Here is a 25,161-nt window from a genome sequence, read left to right as displayed (position 1 = left end):
TCTATAGCTCTAGTTAAGTCTATGAATGACAGTCTCCATGATCATGTATGACAGAAAATGTCTACTCTATTTTCCTTAGCTTACCCCAGAGTTGCTCCCCTGTAGAAGAAGAGATTTGGGTTTATTCTGACTTTTACTAATCTCTTTTGTAGAATGATTATCCCCTCTGGGTTCATCTGGATTAACTTCCTTGATAAACCGATGGGCAACATCCAATACATTGGATAATCTTTGAGATTTTGCCTGTGAAAAAAGAAACAAAATAGTTCTAAAAAGACTAATATGTCAGTCTAAGTAACTTAGATACATTAAATCATATTTTTATTAGTCTATGATTACTAAAATCCAATACATTTTATTTAATATTTCAAAATACAAATTGACATTTATATCAAGCAACATAATAGTGATAGCTGCCAGCTATCGAGGAGCTGGTTTGGTCTCATACTACCCCAAGTATCTTAAAAACATATTTAATCTTCAAGTCAACTTGAAAGCATTACTATTTTTGTCTCTGTTTTAAGGATAAAGAAATGAAAGCTCTGATGGTTTAAATAACTTAGGCCTGGTCACATGGTGAGTGGGTGGCAGAGCTGGGAAATCACCCCAGGTGTGTATAATTCTAATGACTCATAGCCTTTCCACTATGTCAACCCCAAATAGATAGATGTGTTATTTTTGTACAACATAGCTAAAGAACTAAATATAGCTGATCTAGTAGGAGCCTGAATAAGCAGTAATGAGTATCCTTGGTGATAAAACATCTTTAGAAAGCATTAACTATTCAAAAGTGCACATCAGGAAGTGCCTCTTACCTGTAGGTTCCTAGTAAACTCCAAGTTGTTCCTCATTTAGTATCTTTGCTCATGAGTTTCACTTACCAGGGAAGCCTTCCCTCCTCTACCATTTTCTTTGCCTGGCAGACTCCTACTTCTTCTAGATTCATCCCAAATTACTCCCACAGGTGTAGGAACCTTTCTTTGTCCTCCTCACTCTGGCTGTGTGAGGGGCCCATCCTCTGTACCCTCTTCATACCCAAATTAGATCTCTAGTAGCCCATACAATATTGATTGTACATCACCTTTTGGTGTCTATCTATTCCTTTTTTTTTTTTTTAAGTCTAGAAGCTTTATTGATACTTTGCTTTTACAGTTCACCATATAAGTTCAAATAAGTTAAAAATCTTGTCTTCTTAAATCTTTCTATGGCTACCATAGTGCCTGGCATATAACATATGGTAAAAATAAGGTGGTGGGGAGGGAGAGGAAGAACTGAAGAATTAAAATAAATGACTGAGAAAAAGAATTCAAAAAACCTCTCCACGTGCCTTCAGAGCAGCTGAAAAGGAAAAGGCAACTCTTGGAAAGGGCCTGTTCTTTGAGGGGTCTCCTATCAGCAACTATTCTGATCTGCCCTAGGACTCTGCAGGATTCTGGGTCCCATTTGAGCTTGAACCAAACAACCTACAGGGTGAGACTCTGAAAACCTGATATTAGAAAGACAAGCAATAGGTTGTACTCCTTTAGCAAATGTCCTCAAGATAGAGAATAACTTCAGCAGGGATTAGAAATAATTATTTTGTACTTTCTCATGGAAATATTCGTATTTTTAAATTTTCATCTAGTTACCTAAATAACTAGATTACACTGAAACTTTCCAGTTACGACCTTTTACAGATCTGTTAAGATTCACTGCAACCTCATTCTGGAATGAACCAGTGAAGATCAAATTAATTAGTGTAATTTCATGCTGAATTAATGAATTATCTATGAAAAATGACTAATGTGATCTATGCACATTTATATATACATATATGTATGCACAGATATCAGTGATATCTGTTTTAAATTTTCCCAGTGATCTATATAATCTATATATCATTATTTCTATATCTATAACCTATATAATCGTTATTTTTAAGAGAAATTCAAGCCAATGGTAATGCTTTACCAAAACAAATATTTTTTTTTAAACAGAGTAGTCCAATATAAGTCTGATTTTAAATTCCCTAGAGTAGAGATCTATTGATTTCAAAGGTGGTTAGAAGGTCTAGTTTCCATTTTACACATTCTTAAAAGTAGTAAAAACAACAGTATTAATTTTTCATAAAACTATCAAGATAGAATTATTATTCAAATACATGTTGACTTACATAACACAAATCAAAGATTATTCCTGTCCTAAAATGAATTCTGCTATCAATGTTCCAATGAATTGTTATAACATTTTTAGGTAGCATTTTAAGAGACTCTGAAATGGCACACACACAAAAATGATTCCATTTTTAAATTTACTGCTAAAATATATGATAAACATCATGGATAATTAATAAAATGAAATGCTATAACTGAATATCTTAAAGTTCTATTAATTTGGTATAAACGAAATGCCAATAAATGGGAATTTTCTTTCCTTAAACATCTTACATTTAAATATTACTTTTCTTAAAATTGTTTTTAATTTAAAAAATATTACTTTTCTCAGTTGTAAGAATGTAAATACATTTTTCTTATTCTTAAAATAAGCATGCAAGGAAAGGGACAGATACTATGATCCCCATTACATAGACAAGGAAACTCAAGCTCATATAGCTTAGGTCAAAGTCAAATGGATACAAAATATTGCAGCTTGAGTTAGAACCAAGATCTTCCTTCTCTCAGCCTAATTCCTTTTCCCTACTGAATTACACTAATATAGATAATGTGTTTTACTTTTGATTTCTTGAGACTTAAAATATATTAAATTTTATCTCCATAGATATGAACATTTTTCCTTCCTTTACAAAAAAAATTTTAATTATATATACAATTAATTATATATATAATTGCTTATGCAGAGATTACATTGTTTAGTTTTTGTTTCTAACTATTCTGCTTATTTTCATGTTTGACTAGGCACTAGCAAATTGAAAGGAGAAACAGATTCTCCTTTTACTTGTCTCATCTACTACCTGGTGAGGAGGCAAGTGAACTTTGCAAAAACATAACAATTTTCCTTCCTTTACAAAAAAAAAATGTAATTATATATATAACTAATTATATATATAATTGCTTATGCAGAGATTACATTGTTTAGTTTTGTTTCTAACTTATTCTGCTTATTTTCATGTTTGACTAGGCACTAGCAAATTGAAGGGAGAAACAGATTCTCCTTTTACTTGTCTCATCTACTACCTGGTGGGGAGGCAAGTGAACTTTACAAAAACAAAACTTCTGAACGACAAAATTAAAAGTATTCTATAAGAGTAAAATTCTAGAACACACTTAAAATATCTATCTCTTAATTAAGAGGTATAAAATTTAACAAAATCATTAAGATTAGAAATTTACCACACTACTATAACTTACTATTTTAAAATACTTATAAGTTCCTAGGTATGTGAAAAATATATCATTTATGTGTTAATGATTTGCAACTTCCTATTCTCCAGATCCAATTTCCCATGCTTATTCCAGAGAAGAATCTATAATCTGGGTGGAGCTTATGATAGTTCAACAGAATGTGAGAAGTAGTAATGAATTTTACTTCTACTGGCAAGGTGGTAAGAAACTACCCCTTTTCCTGTTCAGCAAGCTTGCTAGATGGATGTACAGTGACCTTGGAAGTAACACATCTAAGATGGTGGTGCTACACATTAAAGTCCCCAGATCAAGAGGGAAGGAGATATTTAAAACAGAGATGTCTTAGGAACATCCATGTTGAAATCTAGGTGAGTAAAAATTAAACTTTTACTGTTTTAAGCCAATGATATTTGGGGGTTCTTCTTCTACTTCAGCAAGCATTACCCTAATATATAGCCTCATATTTGGAACTATTCCTAACTGGATATTCTGTTTCACCGAGGGGGAAAAAAAAATGTTTTAAGGGCATTTCCTATTAAAAACACACATCAACATATTATTTCTATGCCTTGCCAAAGTTTTCCTCTCTACTTGGAAAGGGTAGGTTTCCTGTTATAATTCTACTTATCATTTTAGGCCCAGATCAAGTGTTATCCAGTTCTAATGTATCTCAATGGCATTATAAAAAATAGCTCAGAAGGGCAAATTATTTAATCTCTCTGAAACAAGTTTTCTTCTTCAACTAACTGCACCAAAATTTACATATTTTCTTTTTTGTTGTTGTTTTGTTTTATGTGGCCTTATAACTCCTTGCTTACATCAGTACTAGAGCTTTGCTCATCAATGTGTAATCTATATATCAACAGCAGCAGCATCAACTGGAAACTTGTTAAAAATACAAAATCTCGGGGCGCCTGGGTGGCTCGGTCGTTAAGTGTCTGCCTTCGGCTCAGGTCATGATCCCAGGATCCTGGGATCGAGCCCCGCATGGGGCTCCCTGCTCTGCGGGAGGCCTGCTTCTCCCTCTCCCCCTCCCCTTGCTTGTGTTCCCTCTCTCGCTGTGTCTCTCTTTGTCAAATAAATAAATAAAATCTTTAAAAAAAAAAATACAAAATCTCAGGTCCCACTCAGAACCACTGAATCAGAATCTGCAGCTTACCATGTAATTTGAATGTTCATTAAGGTTTAAGAATCATGTGTCATACCGTTCAGTTGCATTACAATTGGTTGAATACATCTGTCTTCCCTTTCATGATTATGAATTCCTTGAGAGAGGGGACCATGTCTTATTCTAACTTATCCATGTTTTTTATCACCTTCTTTTGCCCCTCCTCCCTGCAGCCCTATCCTTCACACTTTGCAACCAGAACATTGCTTGCCACTGGTTAAGTACTTGACAAATGTTGGTTGAATCAAATTTCACTGATTTACTGACATAAAAATGACTAAAAATTCTATTTAAACATTCCTCCCCTATACCCAAGCTATCTAAGTCAGTATCAACACAGACAGAATCAATGGCATTGTTAATAATAGCATAAAAGGGAAAGTCACTTACCTTTCTAAGCCTATAAAATGAAGACAGTATCTACCTTACAGAGATGTTGTGAAAAATATACATCCTGTATGAAAATCACCTACCAAATTGATGACACAAAGTACTGCATCCAAATGATTGCTACCATTTTATCTATATCACAATATACTACTTCTCTGTAAGTAAGAGAAATAGTTCAAATATCCCAAAAATAGGATTCCTATTCAATTCAATAGACAGAGGTACGACATCTGACTATGGTATAGTGAAAACATCAGTAAATAATTCTATCCCCATAAAACAAATGTTAGACTGGATAAATTTTTTAAAACTATTTCAGGGCTCTGAAATCAACCAAAAGCTAACAAGAAGTTGAGAAGTATTTACTCAAGGAAAACGACTATGACATTACTGAAGAACAGCAAAAATCTATGGCTCTTTCTTAGATCTCCTTTCCCAAGTTGGTCAATGTTACTAGGGCAAGACTGAACAAGGAGTGTACTTGATTCCTGGCAGAGGGCAGAATCTTAAAATTATAGTGGCATTATCAGTGAACTAGCAAATTTGGTTATAAATGAATGGGGAAAACGTACAGCTATGACAGCCTGAGGCTTTGGTCCCAATTAGGGTGAGCAGTGGACTAGTCAAAACATTTAATGGGATGATTCTGAAAAGGAGAGAGTTATAGAGGGGCTGCTTAAAAAATGGAAATCATAAAAATGAACCAAATGAAAATTCTTGATTATAACCTAAATAGATTATGAAATATTTGAAATGGAAAAAAAAATTCAGTGTACTTGAAAAAAGATAGAGATAAATTATCTAATTTGAAAAGTAAAAAGTAAAAGTTTAAAGAAAATGAAAACAGCCTTACAGACCTACAGGACCGCATCAAGCATCTCACATACATTTAGTGAGAGTATCAGAGAGAAATGAGAAGAAAAATATATATGAAGAAAAGATGGCTCCAAACTTAAAAATTATTACTTTAGAAATCCAAGAAGCTCAACAAGCCCCAAGAAAGATAAATATACAGATATCCATACCAAGACAACTCATAACCAAACTACTGAAAGTCAAAGGTAAACAGAAAATCTTGAAAGGAATGAGAAAAATTACTCATCACATATAAGAAAGAGCACATAAATATGAATAACAAACTGATTTTGTATCTGAAAAAAATTGAGACCAAAAAGCAATAGAATGATACAAAGTGCTAAAAGGAAAAAACTGCCAAAAATAAATCTATATTAGGAAAACTGTCCTTCAAAAATGAAATCAAACATAAAGATACTCCCAAATAGATAAAGTAAGAGATAATTCATTACCAGTAGATCGGCCTTAACAAGTACTAAAGAAAGGTTTTAAAGCTGAAAGGTATTAAATCCACCAGAAGGGGGAGCCTGGGTGGCTCAGTCTGCTAAGCATCGGCCTTCTGCTCAGGTCATGGTCCCAGAATCGAGCCCCACATCGGGCTCCCTGCTCCATGGGGAGCCTTGCTTCTCCCTCTCCCTCTGCCTGCCATTCCTCCCTGCTTGTGCTTGCTCTCTGTCAAATAAATAAATAAAATCTTAAAAATACATACATACATACATACATACATACATAAAATCCACCAGAAGAAAGATAGAGCCCCAGAAACATAAATATATGGGTAAAAATAAAAGATATTTAAATATTTTGTTTTCTCTTTTTAATTTCTTTTAAAAACATAAAGCTATATATAGTAATAACATTGACACTATATTACGGATTTATAACATTGATATATAATATATAACCTACACAAAGGAATGGAGAGAAAATAGAGTTAAAATAAAGCCAAGTTATAATATTTTACCACAGTTAGTATTAATATGAAGTGAAGTGTTATAAGATGTATATTGTAATACCTAAAACAACCACTAAATAAATATGTGCATACACATGCGTGCGCACGCATACACACACACCCAAAAAAGTAATTTCAATTGAATGATAAAAAAAATCTTTAACACAAAAGAAAGCAGTAAGGAAGGAAGAAAGAAACAAAAAAGATAAGGCATAGGAAAAACAAATAGCAACATGGAAGATGTAAATCCAATTACATCATTAATTACATTAAATATGAATGGACTAAACCCACCAATTGAGACAGAAATTGTCAGGCTTGGTAAAAAAAATAAAAAGCAAAAAAAACCTGCAAGACCCAAATATATGCTGTTGATAAGAGCCTGACTTTAGATCCAAAGACAAATAGGTTAAAAGTAAAAAGATGAAAAATATATATCTTGAAATTAATAATCCTAAGAATGTTGGAGGGGCTATATTAATAAGACAAAAAAAAATAGAAAGAAGAGGGATATTTTATAATAATGAGTCAATATAAAAGGAAGCTATAGTTATATTTATGATCAATTATATCTATAACAATTACGTATGTAACAACAGAACCGCAAAATATTTCAATCCCTTCCTCAGAAATTAATGAAACAGCTAGGCGGAAAGTCAGTAAGGATTTAAAAAACTTGAAAACCACCATGAAGTAATTTAATCTAAGAGACAAAGAACCCTTGACCTCACAACAACAGAATATGAATTCTTTTCAAGCTCATATGGGACATTCTTTAAGATAGAATATATGCTGAAGTGCTAGGCCAAAAACAAACAAACAAACAAACAAAAAGGTAGACTATATGCTCCACATAAAATAAGTATTAATAAATTTGTAGGAATTGAAATCACAGAAAATACGTTCTCTGGTCTCAATAACAACAAAAAATTAGAAATCAGCAACAAATAATTTGGGAAATCACAAAATATTTAGAAATTGAGCAACTTGCTCCTAAATAACCTTTGGATAAAAAAATAAGTCACAAGGGATATTAGTAAATAATCTTGAATTGATTAGAAAGGAAGCATAACAAATCAAAATATATGATACAGTTAAAGCAGTGGTTAGACTGAAATTTATAGCTTCAAAAGGTTGTTTTGGAAAGGAAGAAGATCTAAAATCAATAATCTAGTCTAATCCTCACTCAAGAAAGTAGGGGAAAAAATCAAAGAAAAGAAGTCCAAAAGTAGGTAGGAATCAGAAAATAAAGATCAGAATCAATGAAACATAACAAAATTTTTTAAAAAATCAATAAAACTAAAATTGGGTTTCTAAAAAAGACTTGAAAATTTATAAACCTTTAGCTAAACTGACCCCAAAAAAGAAGAGTAAAATACAAATTAACAAAATCAATAATGAAAGAAAGAACATCAGTATAGACCTATAGGTATTAGACGATCATAAAGGAATCTAAAAACTTATGCCAATAAATTGGACAACTTAGATTGAATGGATAAATTCAATGAAAAACACAAATCACCTAAACTTCCTCCTGAACTAATAGAAAATTAGAATAGAACAATAAGGTAAAGAAACTGAACTAATAATTAAAAAATCTTTCCATGAAAAAAAATTCCAGACTCAGATTGTTTCACTGGTTAAGTCTACCCACTATTTAAGGAAGAAATTATACCAATCTAACACAAACATTTTCAGAAAAAAGAGAAAGAAATACTTCTAAATTCATTTTATGAGGCCAACACAACCCTGACACCAAAGTAGACAGGCACATTCCAGGAAAATAAAACTACAGACTAATATCCCACATGAACTTAGATGCAAAATTCCTTCACAAAATATTAGCAAATCTGTTCCCCCAATACATAAATTATTAGTCATGACCAAGTGAAATTATATCCGGTAATGCATTCTTAACTGGACATCTAAAAATCAAGTATTGTAAAAAGGCATATTAATAAGAGACAAAACAACATGATCATTTCAATAAAAACAGGGAAAAAGAAGCAGGGAATACAAAGGGACTTCCTCATGGTAAAAGCATCTATGAAAAACCTGTAGCAAACATAACAACTATTGGTAAAAAAGACTAAATGCTTTGCCCTTAATCGGGAACAAGGCCAGGATGTAAACACTTGCCACTTCTATTTAAATTTGACTGGTGGCTCTAGCTAACACAATAAGACAAGAAAAAAAAAAAATTAAAAGCATCCAGATTAAAAAGGAAGAAGTAAAACTGTTTTTTACTTGTAGAGGATATGATCCTGCATGTAGAAAATCCTAAGGTATCTAAAACAAACAAACAAACAAACAAACAAAAACAGCTACTATAATAAGTGAATTTATCAAGGTCACAAGACTCAAGATCAATACTCAAAAATCAATTATATATATATATATATATATATATATATATATATATATATACTAGCAATGAACAACCCAAAACTAAAATTAAGAAAAGAAGTACCCACAGTAACTTCAAAAAGAATAAAATACTTATGAAAACATTTAACAAAAAAAGTATATGAATTTAAAACTAAAAAGTATAAAACATTGATGAGATAAATAAGATCTAAATAAATGGAACAAAATCATGTTATAGACTGAAAGATTCAATATTGTTAAGATGGCAATTTTCCCCAAATCAATCTGTATACTACACAAAATCTTTATCAAAATCCCATCAGGATATTTCTTTGTAACAACTGACAAGCTTACCCTATTATGTATATGGACACAATGAGATGTCATCTCACACCCATTAGGATGGCTACTATCAAGCAAACAAAGGATAACAAGTGTTGGTGAGCAGGGGGAGAAATTAGAACCCTTGTGCACTATTAATGGGATTGTAAAATAGTTAAGCTGCAGTAAAAAAAAAAAAAAAAGGAATTTCCTCAAAAATTAAAAATAGATTTAACATATCATCTATCAATTCCATTTCTACATACATATTCAAAATAATTGAAAGTGGGGTCTCAAAGAAGTGTCTACATACCCATGCTCATAGAAGAACTGTTCACAGTAGCCAAGAGGTAGAAGTAACCCAAGCATCGATCAAGGTATGAATACATAAACTAAGTGTTCATAAATATGATCCATAAAATAAAAAATTGATAAATTAAGGCTTTGTAAGAACAAACTTAATCTGTGGATGCCATACATTCTATATCAAAATTCCATCAGGTTTTGCATTTCTTTGGGGTTTTTTATAGTAATTGACAATCTTATCTTAAAATTTACAGCCTTATTCTAAAATGTATATGGAAATGCAAAAAATCTAGAATTAGTATTTTTTAAATTTCATGTAAAAAGCCAAGCTATCTGGATTAGGAGAAAATATTTGAAAATCATATATCTGATAAGGACTTACATCCAGAATGTATAAAGAACCCTTAAACCTCACTAACACAAAAACAAACCATGCAATTTTTTTTTTTTTTAAAGATTTATTTATTTATTTATTTGACAGCGAGAGCAGGAACACAAGCAGGGGGAGTGGAAGAGGGAGAAGCAGGCCTCCCGCAGAGCAGGGAGCCTGATGTGGGGCTTGATCCCAGGACCCTGGGATTATGACCTGAGCCGAAGGCAGATGCTTAATGACTGAGCCACCCAGGCGCCCCTAAACCATGCAATTTTAAAATGGCCAAAAAATTTGAATCAACATGTCACCAAAGACATACAGATGGCTAATAAGCAAATGAAAAGATGTTCAACATCATTAGTCATTAAAGAAATGCAATTAGAACCACAATGAGATATTATGACATACATACTAGAATAGCTATAATGCAAAACACATTTGACAATACTAAGTTTTGGCAAGGATGTGGAGAAAATGAAACCCTCATATGCTGTTGGTGGGAAAGGTAAAATGTTACAGATATTTTAGAACACAGTTTGGTATCTCCTTAGAAAGCTAACAAATACTTACCTTGGGAGTCAACAATTCCATTCCCAGATATTTACCTAAAAGTGATGAAAACAGTCTATACACAAAGATCTATACACAGATAAATATTCATAACAGCACTATTCTATAGTGATGCAGGAAGCTACTTATCTATTATTTTTTAGTCCAAATTCCTTTTATGTTTTAGTCCAAACTTCAAAACACCAAAAGCCTAAAAAATCTATATATCCATCAGCTGATGACTAGATAAACAAAATATGATCTATCCACACAATGGAATATTATTTAGCATTAATAAGGAATGAACTCCTACAATGAACATGCAATAATGTGGAAGAACTTTATGGTAAGTGAAAGAAGTCAGACACAAAAGATTGCATAGGAATGATTCCATTTATATGAAATTTTTAGAAAAGATAAATCTATACCAACAGAAAGCAGACAAGTAGTTGTCTGGAGCTAGAAATGGGAGCAGGGGTTGATTGCAAAAAGTACCAGGAAGTTTTTTGTAGTGATGAAAATGTTCTAAAACTCAATTGTGGTGATTGTTGCACAGGTTTGTAAATTTACCTTAAAAAATCATTGAATTGTACACTTACAATGTGAATTCAGAGTGTGTAAATTAAACCTCAATAAAAAGAGTTTGGACTAAAAAATAAATCAATAGACAATTAGCTTCCTGCATCACTAGGTCTAACTGCAGCGGAGACTTGTATTAAGGTGAATACTCAGTTTCCCGTAATGTCCCCTTCTATGTTATTTCTCCCTGACCCACAGTAGTGCTCCTCTCCACCAGTCCCACCATGGGAGACACAATCACTCAACATATTTCTGTCCTCTGGGCCATAGCTCATTGGACAAGAAGTAAGCACCTAGTCTTCATTGAATTCATGAGAACTTAGATTTGGAATCAAGAAAGCAACATTTGTTCTCTCTGTCACTGATGCTCTATAATCTAATTCATAATTTGTTAATTATAAGAAAAGAATAAAGTAGATACACAGGAAAAAAAATAAAGTTGGAAGTGGAAGAAGTCTGCCTTGGTTCTCAAGAGCTTTCCAATTTCCAGTCCTGGTTCTGAATATGACTCAGCTGCATCATCCCTACTCCCATACACCGGAAGACATCTTTGAGGCCTTTAGCAACAAGAAACAATTCTTTGTTCCAAACTAGTGCAAAGAGACCTAACTAATATAAGGATCAGTACTTCCTAACTGGGGCAAGGAAATTTGAAAGTGTGGGAAGGTGTTTTGGGTTTTCACACTCATTGTAGAGCATTACTGATATTTAATGGGTGATAACCAGGTTTAATGAGTATTCCAAAATCTGAGGAATGGTATAGCTCAAGAAAAAAGTTCCTGCCCAAAATACTCAAGAGCATCCTTACTGAGAAATAGTTACATAGACCTAGCCTTCAATTAGCAACATTTTTCAAAAATTATAGAAACCCAGTAAAAAATCACAATGCCACATATTAAAAAGTAACAAACAGACGTTCCTTCCAATTAATGAGTAGTACTTCACAGGGGTAACCACTATTAACGGTTTGGTATATACCCCTGCAGTCTTTTGTCTCTGCTTAGATGGACACACCTAGATTTGCAACACAAAACATATTATCTTTCACTTAATAGTATACCAACTATCATCTTTAAGTAATAAGTAACCAATGAACAAGAATGTTAAGGTGGTTATAAAACACTTAAAATAGGTAACTATGCATATTAAGTATCAAACACTGTACCTTATCTATTAATAAGATATTATCAAATTTTAAAACTCAGAGATAATTATATTTCCAACTTCTAAATATGAAAATTTATATGTAACAGTACTAATAGGTAGCAACAGAAAGGGGCGGGGGGGGACTGAAAATGAAGAAAATGACCTGTGCAACTTTTCTACATGCTAAAAATGTTTAAAAATCAAACCGAAACAGCCTTCAGGGCAGATAGTAAATCATATATCTCACTGTAGGATAGAAGCTTAAACTAAAGCCAAAGAATGTGATTTACTGTCAGCATTTCCAGATTCTCCCCCCAATCCTTCACTACACTGTGTGATGGTAGGATTTCATCCGGTAACTGTTCTAAATTCTTACCTGAACTTTTTTCTCCCTAGAATGATATTATCTTTCAAATTACACTCTAGAAGAATTCATCACTCTGACAATGTATCATTAATCAAAAGTAAAGAGGGTTGATATTTTATAGCATTTTGGAGTGGATGGCACCTTGTAGAAGTTTAGGTCCAAGAGTAAAAGTTTTAGTTTAGTTAGAAAAACGATATACTTTATGGTAGTGTCAGTGCTTCAAAACTCTAAATTCCATCATTATCCCAAGCCCTGGCTATCCAGCAATAAATATTAATACTCATGTTGACAAAGCCATGCCTCCTTATGTGACCCAGAAGTTTCAACTCAAAGAAATTCACATATAATTTAGACCTATGTTACTTCCTAAATTCAGGGAAAAAAAAAAAAATGCTGGAATGTCTCTTTTCATGGTGTTAACTTCCATTGATTTTCCAGTTGCAAAATTTTAGAAGAGATTTATTGCAACCACAGGCTTTTATTAAAACCTGTTATTTCATTTGTATTTGATAGGCAAATAGATACAGAAATACACACATATAAACACAGAGAAAAACTGTGTTAAGCAGAACTTAAGAACCATTATGAATTCATTGATTGCAGTGACTGTTGAATATAGGTAGAACTTGGATAGCTGTCAACTATAAAATTATTTCAGAAAGACCAAATTATGCACTAAGGGGAATTTAAAAATTATATATGTTATATGTTATTTTATATATATTTTTTTTTTGGCCTGGCTTTTGAGAAAACACTTTCCTCCCGTATTGGGAATATTTCCCATGTACAGCTTGTTCTGGTTTCTTTGATGTGAATTACCTCATATGCAAATGGTAAATAGGGGAATGATGTCAGTAGAACTGTGGTGCTTTATTGATTATTAAGTTTCTATTTTCCAGCACCTTACTGTTTTGAGACAATCGTGGGCAAGCTGTCTCACAATTAAAACCCAAACCTTAGCAATATAGGAAGACCTTAGGTAAAAAGCTGAAAATCTATAATAAAGCTTCCCCTTTGTGCAGAACTATTTTAATGGATTTAACAACCATGCATTCCACTAAGTGAAGCTATCTGGAAAAAATGTGAGTGCAGATGAAGAAGCTGATTTAAAACAATGGATTAATAAAGGAGGCAACAGTTTGATTCCGATTTTTCATTTTGATGAAGATTGATCTCTGTTAGAAGTGAACTGCTCCCAGGATCTACATCACAGAGAAGGAAGCACAAATCCTCAAGGTATGTATGTTAATGGGATGGCAGGATTGTTAACTGTTTTTGTTAGGGCTGTGGTTACAAAGTGCCATAGGATTTGAGTGGCCTTCCCTAAACTCCTAAAATTATCATAGATCTAGGATAAGATGCAATAAGCCCATTGGGGCACCTGGGACCCTCAGGAGGTTATATATATTATATATATATATCTTCTATTTCTACACAAAATTGTTATTTTGCTTGTCTGATGAATCCATCTTTACAGATTGTTTTAGTTCAAATTTGTTCCCTAAAAACAGGCTTTACCATAGAGTCAACTCTGCGTTTCCTATGAAAGTTGAAGAAGGAAATATCCATAAATGATTTTATCAAAGGTTTCATCTAGTGTTGGGATCAAAAGAAAGAGAAAAAAAAAATTAACTTTAGGGCAACTAGAAAGGCAGAGAAGCGAAGATGGGAATTTCCATATAGTAGAAACTGGAAAAGAAAAACAATTTGGGTAAAAGTTCCCATATAAATACATGAAAAAACAGGAGAAAACTAAATATTTACAGGGTGAAAGAATGTTGCAACAAGGGAACTCACAACAGAATCATGTTTAAATACAGTTCTTATCATCATCTTTCTAAAAACAGATATGGTATTTGCATGAGTGGTACAAAAATATCAATGGTATAAAAAAACTGCTTATTGCAAGCTAGATAAAAATCAAATTCTGGAAGTGCAAAATTCATGTGGCTAAAATTTATTGCTTATTCTAGCATCATTTAAGTATAACTTTAAGTAGAACTTAAAGGACCCTTGGATTTACCTTACCTCTAAAAGTTTAATGAAAACCACAGATTTTATTAATCAAAGATTTATGTATTAGTATTCCCCCTTGACACATAAAGAGATAATAAAAATAAATGAGGACCTGGGCACATGCTCCTGATTATAAATGCAGTTTATGGAGACAGCAGTTCAAGACAGCTATGTAGGAGGATCCTGACCTCACCTCCCCCCATGGACACACCAAATCCACAGCTACATACAGATCAATTCCCTCTAAAAAAAGACCTGAAGATCTGAAAACCAGCTGAACAAAAGATAAAAGAACCACATTAAGACAGGTAGGAGAAACAGAAATGTACTGTTGCCAAAACCTCATCTCTGGCATGCTGACCCACTCCTGTAGTCTCACTACAGCCTGCAGGCTGGCCCCACCCACAAGCTCTCCCACCTACAAGCTGGTGGGCTTGTATCCTAGACTCACGCTCCCTGTGGCCCCAGTGAAGTCGGTGAGCTTGCCCTGGTGCTAGGTTCTCCTATGGCCCTGCTGAAGCCAGTGGGTGGGTATGCACAGTCCACACAGGGGATGTCAAACACCTGGCTCTGGTGGCGTGGCTCTGTGCTATAGAGCCTCATGGGACTAAAACAATCAAAGAGAAAGTTCTTGGCAGGCTATTAACCCTATAGCATGGCACAGAGCAGACTGAAACATGGTCTTTTTGTGAAAAAGGCCTATTTACTTGTGCTGAAGCTTTAGCCTGAAAGGTAGGCTTCAGTTTACCACACATACAGAAGCTATGGAGGAGCTCTCAGGGAATGTAGGCTGGGGGATGCCAGCTTTGCACTCTCCCTGGACCTTGCTACAGCTCACTAGTATCTCCCAGAAAGGAGCTCATATATTCATCTAAAGCCTTGATTTTTACAACTGCCATGAAGGGGACAGCTCTGAATTGCCTGGTCTGGAGGCCAGCAGGATTGCAACTGTGGTTCCAAAGGACTGTATATATTTGCATACTTAAAACCTGCTGCTTGAGGGTATGGGTTCAGTAGGCCTGAAACTAGGTGCTGGCTGAGACCCCTCCCTTTGGAACATTGGCAGGGCTGGGAACAAACTCAACAATTGGGATTTATCAGGAACAAATCAGATTGCTTAGATAATCATGATGGTTCAAAAGAACCAAGAACTAAAGCAAGGTTGAACAATAAGGTTCCTCATCTACATAAGATCACTCAAGACTGGGAAAGGTAGCTGTTTCGCCTAATACACAGAAACAAACACAGAGAAAAAAGCAAGTTGAGGAAACAGAGGAATATGTTCCAAACAAAAAGAACAAGATAAAGCCACAGGAAAACACCCAATGGAACATAAATAAGTAATTTACCTGATAAAGAGTTCAAAGTAATAGTCATAAAGATGCTCACTAAATGCAGAAGAAGAATGGATGAACACATTGAAAATTCAACAAAGAAATAATAAAAAAAAAAAAAAAAAATAAGAAAGTACCAAACAGAACTCAAGAACTGAAGAATACAATAACTTAACTGAAAAATACAATAGAGGGGTTCAATAGGAGACTAGATAAGGAAGAAGAATGGATTAGAAATCTGAAAGACAGGGCAGTGGAAACCACCCAAACAGAGCAACAAAAACAACAAATTAGAAAAGTAAAGATACCTTACAGGACACATACAACAACATCAAGCAGAATAACATTCACATTATGGGGTCTCTGAAGGAGAAGAGAAAGAAAAAAAAATGGCAGAAAGCTTATTTGAAGAAAGAATATCTCAAAACTTCCCTAATCTGAGAAGAAAACAGACATCTAGGTCCAGGAAGCACAGAGAGTTCCAAAAAAAAGATAAGTCCAAAAAAAAAACCTACACCAGAGATACTATAATTAAAAGGTCAAAAGTTAAAGAGAGAATCTTAAAAGCAGCAAGTGAAAAACAACTTGTTATGTACAAGGGAACCTCCAAAAGACTATCAACTACATTTTTAGCAGAAATTTATAGGCCAGAAGATAATGTCATGATATATTCCAAGTGCTCAAAGGAAAAAACTTCCATCCAAGATTACTCTAACCGGCAAGGCTATCATTCAGAATTGAAGGAGAGATAACAAGAGAAAGCAAATATATAACAAAGTTAGCAGACTAGCCACTTATAAAGCTAGCATAAAGGTTAAAAGATAAAAGTAGTAAAGTTAACTATAACTACAATAATTAGTTAAGATATATAGAAAATTAAAAAAATGTAAAATATAGCATCAAAAACATAAAATGTTATGGCAGGAGAGTAAAAATGTATAGTTTTTAGAATGTTTTCAAACTTAAGTTGCTATCAACTTAAAAAAGACTATGAAATATATATGTGTGCATATATAGAGAGAGATATACATGCACATATATACACATATACACTGTTACCTGTGAACCTCATGGTAAGTACAAAGCAAAAACCTATGGTAGAGATACAAAAGATAATGAAAAAGGAATCTAAACATAACACATAATCAAAACACAAGGGAAGAGAACAAGAGAAGAAGAAAGGAACAGAGAAAAACTACAAAAACAGCCAAAGAACAACCAAATGTCAATAAGCACATACTTATCAATAATTGCTCTAATGTAAATGGACTAAATCCTTCAATCAAAAGACATAGAATGATTGAATGGATTAAGAAAAGACCCATCTATATGTTGCCTACAAGAGACTCACTTCGGAACTAACAACATACACAGATTGAAAGTGAAGGGATAGAAAAAGATATTCCATGCAAATGGAAATGAAAAAAAAAATAAAAGTTGGTGTAGCTATACTTATATCAGACAAAACAGATGTTAAAACAAAAACTGTAATAAAATACAAAGAAAGGCATTACATAATAATAAAGAGGAAAATCCAACAAGAAAAGATAATATTTGTACATATTTATAAACCCAACATAGGATATATATATTTATATATTTACCTAAATATACATATATATATTAACAGACCTAAAGGAAGAAATTAACAGTGATAAAATAATAGTAGGGGACTCTAATGCCCCACTTACACCAGTGGATAGGTCATCCAGATAGAAAATCAATAAGGAAACATCAGCCTTATATGAAACATTAGACTAGATACACCTAATAGATATACACAGAACATTCCATCCAACAGCAACAGGATAAACATTCTTCTCAAGTGCATATGGAACTTTCTCTAGGATAGATCACATGTTAGGCTACAAAATAAGTCTCAATAAATTTAAGAAGACTGAAATCATAACAGGCATTTTTTTTCCCAACCAAGTGGTATAAAACTAGAAATCAATTACAAGAAAAAAAGCTGAAAAAATCCCAAATATGTGGAGATTAAAAAGCATGCTACTGAACTGATGGGACAATAATAAAAATCAAAGAGAAACTAAAAAAATACCTTGAGACAAATGAAAATTGAAATAAATATTCCAAAATCTATGAGATGCAGCTAAAGTAGTCCTATGAGGAAAGTTCATAGTGAGCATAGTGAGGTGTACCTCAAGAAAAACAAAAATTATCAAATAAACAATCTTACTTTTATACCCAAAGGAACTAGAAAAAGAACAAAAGAAGCACAAAATTAGTAGAATGGAGAAAATAATAAAGATCAGAACAGAAACAAATGAACAGAGAAACAAAATTGAAAAGATCAATGAAATAAAAGCTGGTTCTTTGAAAAGATAAAATTGGCAAACCTTTAGCTAGAATCATCAAGAAAAAGAAAAGGACTCAAATAAATGAAATCAAAAATGAAAGAGAAGATACAACAGATCCACAGAAATAAAGGATCATAAGAGAATACTATGAACAATTTACACCAACAAATTGGACAACCTAGAAGAAATGGATAAATTCCTAGAAACATACAATCTTCTAAGATTAATCATAAAGAAATAGAAGACCTAAATAGATTACTAGAATAAGGAGATTGAATCAGTAATCAAAAAACTCCCAACCAACAAAAGTCTATGACCAGATGGCTTCACTGATAAACACTACCAAACACTCAAAAAAAAAAAAAAAAAAAAAAAACCCCACGATTTAATACCTATCCTTCTCAAACTCTTCTAAATTATTGAAAAGGAAGGAATACTCTAGACTCATTTTATGAGGTCAGCATCACATGAGGTCATGGTTACCAAAACCATACAAGGATACCACAAAAAAAGAAAATTATAGTCTAATATCCCTAATGAACATAGATGCAAAAATTCTCAACAAAATAATAGCAAACCAAATTCAACAACACATTAAAAGGATCATATACCATGATCAAGTGAGATTTATTCCAGGGATGCAAGAATGGTTCAACATCTGCAAATCAATCAACATGGTTCACTGCATTAACAAAATGAAGGATAAAAATCACAATCTTCTTAACAGATGCCAAAAAAAGCACTTGACAAAATTCAGCATCCATTTATAATAAAAACTATCAACAAGAAAGACAAGAAAACTTTATAATAAAACTATCAAGAAAGAAAGAAAGTATCTCAACACAATAAAGGTGATATATGACAAACACAAAACTAACATCATACTCAATGGTGAAAAGCCAAAAGCTTTTCTTCTAAGATTGGGAACAAGACAAACGTGCCCATTCTCACCACTTTTATTCCACAGATCACTGGAAATCCTAGCCACAGCATAGAAAAAGAAACAGTAGGCAATCAAATTGGAAAGGAAGAAGTAAAATGGTCATTATTTGTAGATGACATAATACTATATATAGAAAACCATAAAGACTCCACCAAAAAACTATCAGAATTAATAAATGAATTTAGTAAAGTAGTAAGATACAAAATCAATATACAGAAATCTGTTTTCTATACACTAATAGCAAACTATCAGAAAGAGAAATTACAAAAGCAATCCCTTTTAGAATTGCATGAAAATGAATAGAAAACTTAGGAATAAATTTAACCAAGGAAGTGAAAGAACTGTACGCTGAAAACTATAAAACACTAATGAAAGAATTTGAAGACACAAATAAATGGAAAGATATTCTGTGCTCACAGATTGAAAGAATTAACATTGTCAAAATGTCCATAAAAAACAAAGAAATCTACAGATTCAGTGCAATCCCCATCAAAATACCAATGATATTTTTCACAGAATTAGAACAAATAATTCTAAACCTCATATGGAACAACAAAAGACCCTGAATAGCAAAGATTTGAGATTTATCAAAGCATTCTTAAGAGAGAAGAAGTTGGAGATAACATGCTCTCTGACTTCAAGCTACACTACAAAGCTAAAATAATCAAAATGGTACAGTACTGCCATAAAAACAAAACTGCTGATCAAATAAAACAGAAGAAAGAGCCCAGAAATAAATCCACACATATATGGTCAATAATTTATAACAGAGTCAAGAATATACAATGGGGTAAGGACAATCTCTTTAATAAATGGTGCCGGGAAAACTGGACAGCCATATGCAAAAGAATGAAACTAGACCATTATCTTATACCATACACAAAAATTAACTCAAAATAGATTAAAAACTTGAATGTTAGACCGGAAACCATGAAACTCCTAGTAGAAAAAATAGACAATAAACTCCCCGACATCAGTCTTGGTTTTCAATTTTTGGATATGACTCCAAAAGGAAAGGCAACAAAAGCAAAAATAAGTAAGTGGGACTACATCAAACTAAAAACCTGCATAGCAAAGGAGACTATCAGAAAAATGAAAAGTCAACCTTCTCAATGGGATAAGACATTTGCAAATCATATATCCAATAAAGGAATAATATTTAAAATATATGAAGAATTCAAACAACTCAATAGCACAAAAATAAAAACAAAAACAAAAACAAAACCCCAAGGAATCTGATTAAAAAATGGGCAGAAGATCTAAATAGACACTTTTCCAAAGATGTACAGATGGCTAAGAGGCACATAAAAAGATATTCAACATCACTACAAGGAAAATGCAAATCAAAACCACAACGAGATATCATCTCACATCTGTTACAATGGCTATTATCAAAAGGACAAGAAACAAGCGTTGGTGAGGGTGTAGAAGAAAGGGGACCCTCCTACACTGTTGGTGGAAATGTAAATTGGCATAGCTACTATGGAAAACAGTATGGAGGTTCCTTTAAAAATTACAGAGAGAACTATCATAGGATCCAACACTAATTTGTAAAGATATATGCACTCTTATAGTCACTGTAACATTATATACAATAGCTACAATATGGAAATCTAAGTGTCTACTGATAGATGAATGGAAAAAGAAGTGGTATATATATATATATACATATATGTATAAGTGTATGTATGTATATATAATATTATACACATACACCATGGAATACTACTCAGCCATGAAGAAGAAGGAAATCTTGCCACTTGTGAAAATATGGATGGACCTTGAGGATTTTACGCTAAGCAAAATAAGTCAGACAGACAAATACTGCATGATTTCACTCATGGAGAATCTAAAAAAAGAAAACGAATGAACAAACAAAACAAAACTCATCAATACAGAGAACAGACTGGTGGTTATCAGAGGGAAGGGGGTTGGGTAAAATGGATGAAGGTGGTTAATTGCATGGTGACAGATGATAACTTACTGTGGTAATCACTTTGTAGGGTATACAAAAATGGAATTATTTTGTACACCTGAAACAATATGATGTTACATACCAATTTTATCTCAATTAAAAAAATAAAAATAAATGTGGTTTACTATTCAATAGATAGTAAGTGTCAAATAAAACTAATCTGGACTCAATATTTAATAGTGTCATAAAGTGATGTGAAAATCATGAAATAAAACACACTTAATGCAGGAAAAATATTTTAAAATAAGGCAATAAAGCATATGTATACAAAAGAAAACATATTGTCAAAAACTTTTAAATCACTTGATACCCAGAAAAATAATAAAATGGGATCTTGGTCTAAATAACAGTGCCTTTCAAGTTTTACTAATAACATTTAAAAATTCTACTTAGAGAGCACTCTTAAAAGTGAGCCAGAGTAGCAACAAAAAAATAACACCAGAAATTCACACCTGCAATCTTTCTATTTGCAGTTTTGATGCCATATAATTATGTACTATATTAATTATCTTGGCAAGTACTTACTACTGTTTTCAACTAATATTACATGTATAATGCATCCAGATGAGTTAGCTGCTTTCAGTAATTACTCATATTTGAGCTACATGAGAAAGAAATGATTTTATATGCAGTGCTCTGAATAACAGATTTTTAAGCATAGCAGAATAAACTCCCTAGCAAATAACAATCAATAATTTGTCATATTTGGTTTTTATATAGAGCAATGCTATTACATCACAACTGAACAATTTGTATCCTATAAAGACCAATGAACATAAAATACTGTAAAACTTGTCAGATTCCATGAAAAAAACTTTAAGAACATTATTTGCACCTGCAAATTATCAAGGCTCCTCAAATACCCAATAACAATGTGATTGATTAAAGGTTCAGACATGTTGTTAGAATAATAATCTTTATGGACCCCTCCAAAATTGAGATTCTATTATTCTCTATTTGGATAATGAGAGTCTGTATTTCTCTAAAACTTCACTGGTTTTTCACAAGCCTCCTGAAATATATATTACTATAATGATTTTAAAAATAGCCCAAAAACAAAGGTAACCTTTTCATTAATTCTTTAGATTCATTATCATTAATATACTTCATTTTCTAGGTTCTAAATTTGGAGACTGTAGGAATTGTGTTGAATTTCTGCAGTACTATATCCTGACTAATAAAACCTATATATGGAGCACTTGCTATAAGCAGAATATTTTATATTTGTTGTCATTTAACCTGATCCTCACAACAACCCTGCAAGTTTCTGAGCCTGCATATATGAGTTTTATCTTAAAGATTCCCTCAGCATAATTATTACAGAAACACCCTTTCCCTTTGAGATTGATTTGAACCACGTCTGCATTAAACTCTTGCACTGTACCCACCTTCTCCAGCATATCTGTACTCCATCTTGTCATTTGATTTTGTAACATACTCCCTAAACCACTTATGTTCTTCCAACTCCTCCCTGATAGTAATAGAAGCCCTACTCTCCCTTTTCCATACCCCTTTCAAATATCATCTTTTCCTTTTCTTTAGCTTCTTAATACTAGCATTGAACAAATCATCAGAGATGTGGTTTCACTGAAGTGTTGTCTATTAACTGTCCCATATTGAGGTCTTCTCAAAACTTCTTGTACGGGCACCTGGGTGGCACAGTCAGTTAAGCCTCCAACTCTTGATTTCGGCTCAGGGGTGATCTCAGGGTGGTGAGATCAAGCCTCACATAGGGCTCTGCACTGAACGCAAAGTCTGCTTAAAACTCTCTCTCCTCCTGCCCCTCCAGCCCCACGTGTGCTCTCTCTCTCTCTAAAATAAATAAATAAATCTTTAAGAAACAAAGAAAAAAACTTCTTGTCAATATTTCTCGAAAGAACAAAAGTTAAAAATAGAACTCCTTATGATCCAGCAATTGCCCTGCTGGCTATTTATCCACAGAATATAACAACACTAATTCAAAGGGATAAAGGGATATATGCACCCCTATGTTTACAGCAGCATTATTTACAATAGCCAAGTGTCCAGTGACTGATGAGTGGATAAATAAGATGTGGTATACATATACAATGGAATATTACTCGCCATAAAAAGAATGAGATCTTGCCATTTGCAACAACATGGGTGGACCTAGAGAGTATGATGCTAAGTGAAATAAGTCAGTCAGAGAAAGACAAATACCATATGATCTCACTCATATGTGGAATTTAAGAAATAAAACAAACAAACATAAGGGTAAAAAAGAGAGAGGAAAACCAGAAACAGACTCTTAACTATAGAGAACAAACTGAAGGTTACCAGAGGGAGGTGGGTGGGGGGATGGGTGATATAGGTGATGGGGATTAAGGAGGGCACTTGTCCTGATGAGCACTGGGCGATGTATGGAACTAATGAATCACTATATTATACACCTAAACTAATATTACACTGAATTAACTTACTGGAATTTATATAAAAACTTGAAAAAAAAGAATGAAATCTTGCCATTTGCAAAGACATGGATGGAGCTAGAAAGTATAATGCTAAGTGAAATAAGTCAAAGAAAGACAAATACCATATAATTTCACTCATATGTGGAATTTAAGAAAAAAACAAACAAGCAAAGGGAAAAAATAGGAGAGAGAAAAAGAGAAAAAGCAAGAAACAGACTCTTAATTATAGAGAACAATCTGATGGTTACCAGAGAGGAGATGGGTGGGGGGATGGGGGAAATAGGTGATGGGGACTAAGGAGTGCACTCGTCATGATGAGCCCAGGGTGATGTATGGAACTGTTGAATTACTAGATTGTACACCTGCAACTAATATAACACTGTATGCCAAAAAAAAAAAAAAAAAAAGTGAGACAAAACAAGTGTTGGCTAGGACACAGAGAAATCAGAACTTTCAAACTCTGTTGACTGGAGAGTCAAATGGAGCAGCCACTTTGGAACACCCTCTGGGAGTTGCTCAAACAATTAAAGAGAGTTACCCTATGACCTAGCAATTTCACTAGTAGAGATATAGCTAAGAGAAGTTAAAACCTATGTCCATATAAAAACCTGCACATAAATGTTCATAACAGCATTATTCATAATAGCCACCAGTTGTAAACAACCAAATGTCCATCAAACAATGAATAAACAAAATGTGGTATATCGATATGTACAATGGAATGTTATTTAGCCATAAACATAAATGAAGTACTGATACAAGCTACAACATGGATGCAACTTGAAAACTTTTTATCTTTTTTATGTGTTTCTATAATTTGTTTTTGCTTTTTTTTAAATTTTATTTTATTATGCTATGTTAATCACCATACATTACATCATTAGTTTTTGATGTAATGTTCCATGATGCATTGTTTGCATATAACACCCAGTGCTCCATTCAATATGTGCCCTCTTTAATACCCATCACCAGGCTAACCCATCCCCCCCACCCCCCTCCCCTCTAGAACCCTGAGTTTGTTTCTCAGAGTCCATAGTCTCTCATGGTTCATCTCCCCCTCCGATTTCCCCCCCTTCATTTTTCCCTAGAGCCAAGATGTCCATCAACAGATGAATGGATAAAGAAGATGTGGTGTATATATATATATACCACATATATATATATATATATATATATATATATATATATATATATATATAATGGAATATTATGCAGCCATCAAAAAGATGAAATCTTGCCATTTGCAACAACGTGGATGGAACTAGAGGGTATTATGCTAAGCGAAATAAGTTAATCAGAGAAAGACATGTATCATATGACCTCACTGATATGAGGAATTCTTAATCTCAGGAAACAAACTGAGGGTTGCTGGAGTGGTGGGGGGTGGGAGGGATGGGGTGGCTGGGTGATAGACATTGGGGAGGGT

General features: G+C 33.2%; 1 protein-coding gene across 3 annotated transcripts in view; it reads right to left on the bottom strand.

Moving 5' to 3' along the window:
* The window catches only part of ZBBX (zinc finger B-box domain containing), a 114,373-nt gene that overhangs the window by 53,314 nt on the left and 35,898 nt on the right, over positions 1–25,161 (bottom strand). For all 3 annotated transcript variants that reach the window (XM_078069546.1, XM_078069555.1, XM_078069552.1), the window contains exon 8: positions 85–243. In XM_078069546.1, the coding sequence (XP_077925672.1) occupies positions 85–243 (159 nt within the window). The remainder of the gene's footprint in view (positions 1–84; positions 244–25,161) is intronic.

The sequence above is a fragment of the Halichoerus grypus genome, chromosome 1, assembly GCF_964656455.1.
Source record: "Halichoerus grypus chromosome 1, mHalGry1.hap1.1, whole genome shotgun sequence".
NCBI classification, from domain to species: Eukaryota; Metazoa; Chordata; class Mammalia; order Carnivora; family Phocidae; genus Halichoerus; species Halichoerus grypus.
The sequence above is the reverse complement of the archived record's forward strand: the minus strand, read 5'-3'. Positions and strand labels throughout refer to the sequence as shown.